Here is a 9,303-nt window from a genome sequence, read left to right on the forward strand (position 1 = left end):
ATGTATTTTTTTTTCTATTTACACATATTAGACTAGGAAAAAATTATTTTATGCTTAAAAAATATTTCAAATTCTATAATTTAGAAACGTATTTTTTTTTCTATTTACACCTATTACTGTATAATCTATCAAAATATTTTTTTTAAAAAAAAATACATTTTAGATTACTGAACCTCGAAGATATTCATGAGTATTTTTGGATTCTGTAATCAATAAATACCTTTGAGATTATTCTATAATCTTAAATGTATTTTTCTTTAAAAAAAAACACATTCTGATTATATAATTTAAAAGATATTTCAAATCCAAAAATATCTTCAAGATTTTATAATTTAAAGTTTTTCAAAATATCCATTCTAAAATAAAAAATATTTTTAATATTTTAAGAAGTAAGAAAGTATAGAAATACAATAAAAAAAATTCAGCCATTTAATCATTAGTTTCATGAGATGGTATGGGATTCTGAGTTTTATTTGCCGATAATAATATATCATTGATATTTTTCATTTCAACCAAATGAATGGTCTCGAATAAATTACTTCAGTTATAAATTTTAAAACAATATGCTTTCAATATAGCATTTATTTTATTATAATTGATATTGATTATATGTTATTAGTTTGTTTTATACCATTTTCATATAGTAGTTAATGGTAATTGATATTATTTTAATTGACTTTTCTTAACTTAATTTGTATGTCTTTTTTTTTAGAAAGAATTAACTAAGTTATCATTACAAATTTTTTAAAATATATTTAAAGATATAACTCAATTATCTTACCTGTTTTTAAAAGAACAACTGAGGGATAAGAAACTAAATTGTTAGGATAATTGTTGTAATACACCTACTTATTTTTTTAGAAGAATTTAAAACTACATATTTTTTAAAATAGACTAAAAAATATAACTTGGTAATGTGTTTAAAATTACAACTATATAATTTTAATTTGATTAATATTAATGTGTTTTATTTATGATATTATGTGATGATATATATCTTCATTATGTGATGAAGGTTCCACTGTAGAAAAATAGTAGAGATCTACTTAAAAATTTATACAATTATATAATTGACGTTAGTTAGTTGATTACAAATCTTAACTAAAACAAATTTACTAATGTGTTTCCATGACATATTGATTGTATTAATAATTATAACTAATTGAACTCATTAGATTTGTTTAATTGATAATTAACTTTACATAATGTTTTTCCCCCTACTAAAACACGAATTTGAGTGTTAAAAACTTAATCACTTCATCAACTATAAGATTTTTTAAATTATGTTTTTGGTCTAAAATATGTAACAAGATAAGATATACGAACTGGGTTTTAATAAAGGGACCTAGCTAGGGAAGAAAGGGATATTCCTCTTCACCCTTTTTGATTCCCAAATCCAGACACTGCAGTTGCAGAGACAGCGAATTTTATCTTTATCCACAACCATAACCAGAGTAAAATCCACTTCACTCTTTTGAGTTCCTCTTCATTTTACACCAATTTCGAGTTCTCTCAAGGTAATCAAATCAATCACTTACCATCTTTGCAATTTGCGTTTTTATTGCCTGGGATGTTATGTTGTGTTTCCCATTTTTCTACATTTTGATGTGGGCATGAGTTAAATGATCGTTAGTATCTTCAGAGGGCGTGAAAGGTAACAACTTTAAGTGCCCTTCGTAGTAATTTGCTACTACCCACTAATTCACCCTGTTTCGCATTGTGTTGATGCCTGCTTGTGAAATTCAGAATTTTTTTCTGTTTCTCTTGTCACATTCTTCTGATCCACAAAGTTTTGAAATTGGGTTAATGACAATGAATCATAAAGAATTACTTGCTTGAGGAACTGTATGCTTTGTTATAAATCAAAACGCAAGGCAAATGAGTGGATTTTTACTAACGGCAATCATATTTTTCCTCTTTCGCAAAAGATTATAACAAACCAGGCTCTTCAAAGGGCTTTGGGAATATGTGTTCAATATTTTAAGGTCATGAAATATGAGTGATTTGAACTCTTCATTGTGATTTGATACCCTAGCCAGTTGGTATTCCTGTATTTTTTCTTAAGTAAAATAATTTATATATATGCTTATCGTCCATTTCTCTGAGTGGGTTTACTCCTGTCCTTTTGTTGATTTTTATTTGTGAGATTTATTTTTTACTGATGTATGCTCGTAGTATTACAAGTATTTACTCTTGATTACTTGCTTTTGATTCACAATGTTGGAAATAATGTTGATGAGTCCTTGAATCATTATTACTTGCTTGATGAAGTAAGTATTTTATTATTATTCAAAGTGAAATGTAATTGATGGGGTTTTAATTCTTGTTTCAGGAGTGTGCTCAAAGTAGTTTGAGGATCCTCTGATTGAGATGGCTCAATTGCTATCATCGTCTTACTCCTTGACTATTTGCTCTAGAAATAAACCTTACTTAAAACCTTTTATGCAATGCTCAACACCTTTTTCTATTGCGGTTTCTTGTAAGAATTCTAAACCTTCATCTAGAGGGTTTTTCTTGCAAGAACAGAAGCTAAGAAAAGGTTCTCTAGTAGTACATGCTGCTGCAGTTTCAACTAGCCCGGAAACCCCAGTTCAAACTAGCTCTGGTGACCCTTTTAGACCACAGAGAGTCATGGTCATTGGTGGAGATGGATACTGTGGTTGGGCAACTGCCCTCCACCTTTCTAACAAGGGTTATGAGGTTGCTATTGTTGACAGCCTTGTGCGACGCCTTTTTGATCACCAGCTTGGACTGGAGTCTCTAACACCAATATCCTCCATCCAGAATCGTCTTCAGTGTTGGAGATCTCTCACTGGGAAAAATATTGAGCTCTACGTTGGAGACATATGTGATTTTGAGTTCTTATCTGAAACCTTCAAGACATATGAACCTGATGCTGTCGTCCACTTTGGGGAACAGCGGTCTGCTCCTTACTCTATGATTGATCGGTCAAGAGCTGTGTATACCCAGCAAAACAATGTTATTGGGACACTGAATGTGCTCTTTGCCATAAAAGAGTTCAGAGAGCAGTGTCATCTAGTTAAGCTTGGGACCATGGGTGAGTATGGGACTCCAAATATTGATATTGAGGAGGGTTATATTACCATTACTCACAATGGAAGGACAGACACTTTACCTTATCCCAAGCAAGCTAGCTCTTTCTATCATCTAAGCAAGGTACATGATTCACATAACATAGCTTTCACTTGCAAGGCTTGGGGCATTCGAGCAACTGATTTGAATCAAGGAGTGGTATATGGGGTAAGGACAGATGAGACTGCACTGCATGAAGATCTGTATAACAGGTTTGATTACGATGGAATATTTGGAACTGCATTGAATCGGTTCTGTGTTCAGGCTGCTGTTGGTCATCCACTGACTGTGTATGGTAAAGGAGGCCAGGTAACATACTCATATTCTTATGTTTATTTGTCATTGATACGCAGAAGAGTGACTTTTGATGATTGTTATGGCAAGCATTTGGCAATATTTCAACTGGGGCATGTTTATATTGTGTGTATTGTCTAGACCACTGAGGGGAATCAAAGAGCATCGATGGAGCTTCCTTCAAGGGGCTCCACATTTTTCTTTCGAACTTATAAGTAACTGTATTAAACTAGTCATGCTTTTTGGTTCTTGGTAACCTCAAGTTGTCTATATTGCAATGCATTCTAGATATTTGAGACTCATTGATAATAACCGTGAATAGTTCTTGCCTATATTATACATAACTAAATGTTGATTTTATCTTCTCTGCGCACCTTGTTCCTCTGAGATTCTAGCAACGCTCTTTGCTTCTTCTGTTGCTCTATTTTCTTACACTTTTCTCCTAAATTAGTTGTATTGGTCTGATCATGTGTCTACAGAGGAACTTCTGAATTCTCTGATGCTAATTTTTTTTTTGTATTTTATAATACACATATTTCAGACTAGGGGCTTCCTTGACATAAGAGATACAGTTCAATGTGTTGAGCTTGCCATCGCAAACCCTGCAAAGCCCGGGGAGTTCCGAGTCTTCAACCAATTCACTGAGCAGTTTTCAGTCAATCAGCTTGCCAACCTTGTTACCAAAGCTGGTGAGAAGCTAGGCCTTGATGTGAAAACTATCAATGTGCCTAACCCAAGAGTTGAGGCAGAAGAGCATTACTACAACTGCAAAAACACTAAACTAGTCGATCTAGGATTGAGACCACACTTTCTTTCAGATTCGCTCCTTGATTCACTGCTCAACTTTGCTGTTCAGTACAAGGACCGTGTTGACACAAAACAAATTATGCCCAGTGTGTCTTGGAAAAAAATTGGGGTCAAAACAAAAACTGTTACAGCCTAAGAAGGCGTGGGTAGCACATGGCTGCAGGCATAATTGTATATCCTGCATGAATGTGAAAACTAATAATGATGGCAGTTTTAAATTTTTATCATATTAATGGAATATAAAGGGCATCCAAGTTTTGATTGAGCGACATTTACTCACCTTTGAAGTAATATGAAGACATTCTGGTCTGGAAGAGAGGGATCCTGGCTTCAAAAGTTAGGAGGAAAGTGGATTAGACTGGGTTGTAAAATTGTAGTTCTTTTCATGCACAAACAGTTACAAGGAAGGGAAACCGTAATCCACTGGTTTTTCTTACCCAAAGGAGAATATATATTCCTCTTGGTTTTTTATAGGTATTATCTTTGGAAAGTATTTTTATTTGTGATATTGTCAAATTAAGTGCTAGCACCTCTTTCAGTGCCATTTGTATGTGTTTGTGTAATCCTAATTTTTTCATCCACTTCTATGTTATCTATTCTCTCTCCCTTGCTGCACCTTCATGGTTGCTTACATCCCATTTACGTTGTTGCACACCTTCGGCTACTCAGCATGTTGACCAGAAGTTTTCTTCTCCTTCTCCAATAACTTTTTCTTCTTTTTTCCAAACCATCCCACCATTGCTATAGTTAATCTATTTTTTTCACCTTCTGCATTGACTAATCCCGAAAACTTTCAGATTGTTCAATTTGAAAAACTCTCAAATTACTCAATTCATAACGTTTCCAGATTAAGTAAATATGAGAAGGGGAGATGTATGTTTATGCAATGTTATTGGAATGACTATTCCTGAATAGTTTCCTGGATGGTTGAGTCCATAAAATGTTTATAAAAAGTAGAACGTTTATTTTAAAAATTACTGGGTGGAGGAAGCATAAAACCATTATCCATTGACCATTAATAGTATTATTTGTCCATGTAAGGTATTGGGCTCAAGTTGAAAGATCCGTTTCGCCTTAATCCTCATCCGGCCGCTTCTTCCTGCACCTCCATACCTTCTTCTCTCACCTCCATAGATTTTCGTATTTCCAAAAATGCCCCATTTTAATATTCCGGATTACATAATTCGGAATTCATTTTTTAAATTTGTAATTAGCTTCCGGATTATATAATCTGAAAGTCTTTTTTCAGATGCATCATTACTTTCTAGATTACATAATCCAAAAGTCTTTTTTCAAATGCGTTTCTGGATTACATAATCCGAAAGTTAGTCTATGGGGGTGACAAAAAAGGATAAAAATGTATTTTCATGTTGTGTATGGAGGTGGCAGAAGAAGATATGGAGGTGCAGGAAGAAACAGTCTCCTCATCATCAATAGACGGTTTCTTCCTGGATCCATATGTTCTTCCCCCTCCATAAATTTTAAGTATTCCAAAAATGTCTCTATGTAATATTATGGATTATGTAATCCGAAAGTCTTTTTTCAAATTCGTAATTAGCTTATGAATTATGTAATCCAGAAACCTTTTTTAAAATGCATAATTAGTTTTTGGATTACATAATTCGGAAGTCTAGATTAGCTTTCGAATTATGTAATCCAAAAGTCTTTTTTCAAATGTGTGTCCGGATTACATAATTCGAAAGTTACTCTCAAATCTAGACTTTCAGATTATATAATTAAGAATATCATTTTTTAAAAATATATTATGAATTATATAATTCATAAACTATTTCTGAATCCGAGATTAGCTTTTAGATTATATAATATGGAATATGAAGTGGCACAAGAAAGATATAAAGATATTTTTAATATTTTTTATAAAGGTGACAAAAGAACATATGAAAGAAGGTACATGAAGAAACAATCTCATCAACAACTTTATTGTCTTTAAACTTTTAATGTATATCATTACTCAAATAAAACTAAACTACTACTAACTTTAATATAATGAAATTAGCTTATGGCAGTTTCTTCCTACACCCCTACGTTTTCCTTCATGCACCCCACAATGTTATGCAACTAAATTGTCCTTATTATTTTTTAAAAACCGTAAAATGCCTCTAATTCCTAAAAACCCTAAAACTCTCACTTCCATTTTCTTCTTCCCAGCGCAGCCGCAACTCCCAGTCTCCAGATCTCCATTCCGTGCGGCACCATTCCAGAACTCCACATCTCTTGGTGGTTTAGGGTGATCTTAGCAACTTGAAGGTAAGTAAAATTTATGGTTTTTGGATTTGTACTTTTATTTTTTCTTTAGATTTTTGTTTCCACACTTCATCTATATTATTTCAGACAATGCAATCCGGTAGTTTTACGGAATAAAGAATCTGTATATGTTATTTTACATTCTGGACTATGGAATCTGCAGAAATTATGGATTGATACTTCCAGTAAAATTTCAGATTGGCAGTTTCAATAATATTTCAGATTGTTGTTTCCGGTAATATTCTAGATTGATGAATCCGTAGCACATGACTTAATCCAGATTTCCAGTAACCACGAAAACTCCATAGCCACCAATGTTCCTAAAAAAACTTAATTCTTATCTTTAAAACCCAAGCAACACTTCGAAAACGTAGCCTACTCCTCCACCTTGCTCCGCACAACTACAAAAACCCTGTACCAGCACCTGAGATGAATAAAGAAGATGAACAATGACAAAGAAACTCCACCACGGTGCCCCTTTTCAAATAATAGGTCAAGGTCAGTTTTGAGATTTTTAAAATTGTGGGGGTGCAAGAAGAAAAACATAGGATGCATGAAGAAGAAGCCTTAGCTTATATGTCAAACATTTACCAGAATTTGACCATATTTATCCATGGTATATTCTCCCTGCACCAGATCATTTTGGACTACACCCAATATACACAAAGAAAAAGACCAAAATTCCCTTAATGAAATGAAAATTAGGGTTTACTAAAATGTGCACCCAACCCACACCCAACCAAGTAGCATTGCACCCCTTTTTCTGTGATCATTGTGAGGAGGCAGTGCGTAGAGAAGACTGTGAGGCAGCGCACAAAGAAAGAGACAAAGCCACCGGAGAAGGAGACAAAGCCACTGGAGAAGGAGACGAAGCCACCAGAGAAGGGTTGAAGCCGCCGGAGAAGGATTTAACCACCAAAGAAGGATTGAAGCCACCGGAGAAAGAGACGAAGCCATCGGAAAAGGATTGAAGCCATCAGAGAAAGAGACGAATCGCAAAAGGTGAGTGCAGATACTTGACATGAGTAGTATATGAAAAAGGATAGGAACAACTATAAGTTCTTTGACAGACTCCTTGTATTCATGCCACAACAAAATGTCTAATTAATGCATGAAAACGTTTTTTCCACCATTTCCTTGTCCTTAGTAACTGGGTGGAAACGGAACTTGGAGACTGAAATCTAGCAAAGTGGCACTGGAAACATCTTTTGAGCATAACAGAAAACTAAAACATGATGTATAAAGGTTTCAGTAGTTCTGCCTTATATCACATTCTTTATCACAATAGGATATTCTTTTTCAGGTAGTTGGTAAAAAAGTTATGTGACATATAGGTAGAGTTGGCAGCCAATATGAATAAATATGTAACTTTTGCACAATTTTCATTGGCGGTGTAAAATTAATATTGGAACCATTATCACAACTACAACTAGTTTTTGCAAGCAAAATAGTAATGAACAACATACACCATATCTTGTACTTATCTAATAAACTAAAAGTGATTTGGAAGCTAAAGTAACTAGTATGTATCTCCGCGCTACATCCAAATTTGCTTTAGTAATATATCCCTCACTTGCTTAACAGAATGCAATCTTAGGAGCTTGGATGTGTAGGAGCAAGAAGTTATGATGTAAAACACATTTTTTTTTGTCTTAGATTCAAGTTCAATCAAACTGTTAGGTTTGTCTGGTGCCCCTAGATGCAAAGTTTATGAAGGAGAAACTTCTTCTTTGCACTTTGGAGGGTGCTATATACCGATGTAAATGAATAAGAGGAAACCACTAGTCATGTGTGATACTGATCTTTGAAAGAGACTTGCATGCTTTAGCTTCACCGGTGCTTCAGTTCAAAATCCTATATTTGTACATGCTATATACACTTTTGGTTCAACTTTTTTTTTTGTTTCAGATCTTAAAAAAGTTATCTTCATATCATTTTGTAGGAAACAAGCTTCGAAAAATTATGAAAGCATGAAAAATAAACACACACTTTTGCTCAAAAACAATTTATTCCACATTAAACACTGAAGCCTTAAAAGGGTTCATTTTATTTGAGATGAAATCTCATATTAGGTTTTTTTATGAAGATGAATGTCTATTTAAGTATGCATATCAAATCAGACTTTGAAGATCAAAGCTTATTGTATATTGACAAGGGTTATGCAATCTTTATTTTTATTATTAATTTTATTTCTTTTTTGACCGTTTTTCTATATTTTAATAATGTTATTAAATATTTGATATATAAAATAAAATAAAAATAAAAATTAATAATAATAATTTTATATAATAATTTTATTTAATTATTATTAATTTATATTCATTATTACTATTTTATTTTATTAATTAATATTTTTATTTTATAAATTAATTCTAAATATTATTGTTATTCTAATATTCTAATATTTAAATATTCATATTATTAATATTAATATATTTTTTATTATTATAATATATATAAGTATATTTACAATATTATTAGTTATTTTATTATTATATTATATAATTATAATTAATTATTTTTTAATATATATATATATATATATATATATATATATATATATATATATAAAACCAAATGTTCCTAAGTCAAATATGAGTTTCGGATAAACTTATCCTTAAGTATATTTTCAATTCTGGATATGAATATCCGGAATGGTTTTATGTGTTCCAGATTTCAAAATGTGGAAAGATATTGTGAAACTTATGGATTTGTATATTCAAAAAGCTAACTTTATGTTGTTTTTTCATCATTGCCAATGGATACAACATACTTATACGTGAGAATTTCAGGAAAGATTGATGTGTAGGATGGATTAGATGATGTTGATCTGGAGCGGTCAAT

At 32.3% G+C, this 9,303-nt stretch overlaps 1 protein-coding gene across 1 annotated transcript; it reads left to right on the forward strand.

Moving 5' to 3' along the window:
• The first annotated feature begins 1,250 nt into the window (after positions 1-1,250).
• Positions 1,251-4,667, forward strand: LOC137813995 (UDP-sulfoquinovose synthase, chloroplastic). The gene is made up of 3 exons (XM_068616508.1): positions 1,251-1,517; positions 2,333-3,402; positions 3,929-4,667. The coding sequence occupies exons 2-3, from the start codon at positions 2,371-2,373 to the stop codon at positions 4,328-4,330; spliced, it is 1,434 nt and encodes a 477-aa protein (XP_068472609.1). The 5' UTR covers positions 1,251-1,517; positions 2,333-2,370; the 3' UTR covers positions 4,331-4,667.
• The last annotated feature ends 4,636 nt before the right edge of the window (positions 4,668-9,303 follow it).

Source organism: Phaseolus vulgaris, chromosome 1 (assembly GCF_000499845.2).
Source record: "Phaseolus vulgaris cultivar G19833 chromosome 1, P. vulgaris v2.0, whole genome shotgun sequence".
In the NCBI taxonomy this organism is placed as follows: Eukaryota; Viridiplantae; Streptophyta; class Magnoliopsida; order Fabales; family Fabaceae; genus Phaseolus; species Phaseolus vulgaris.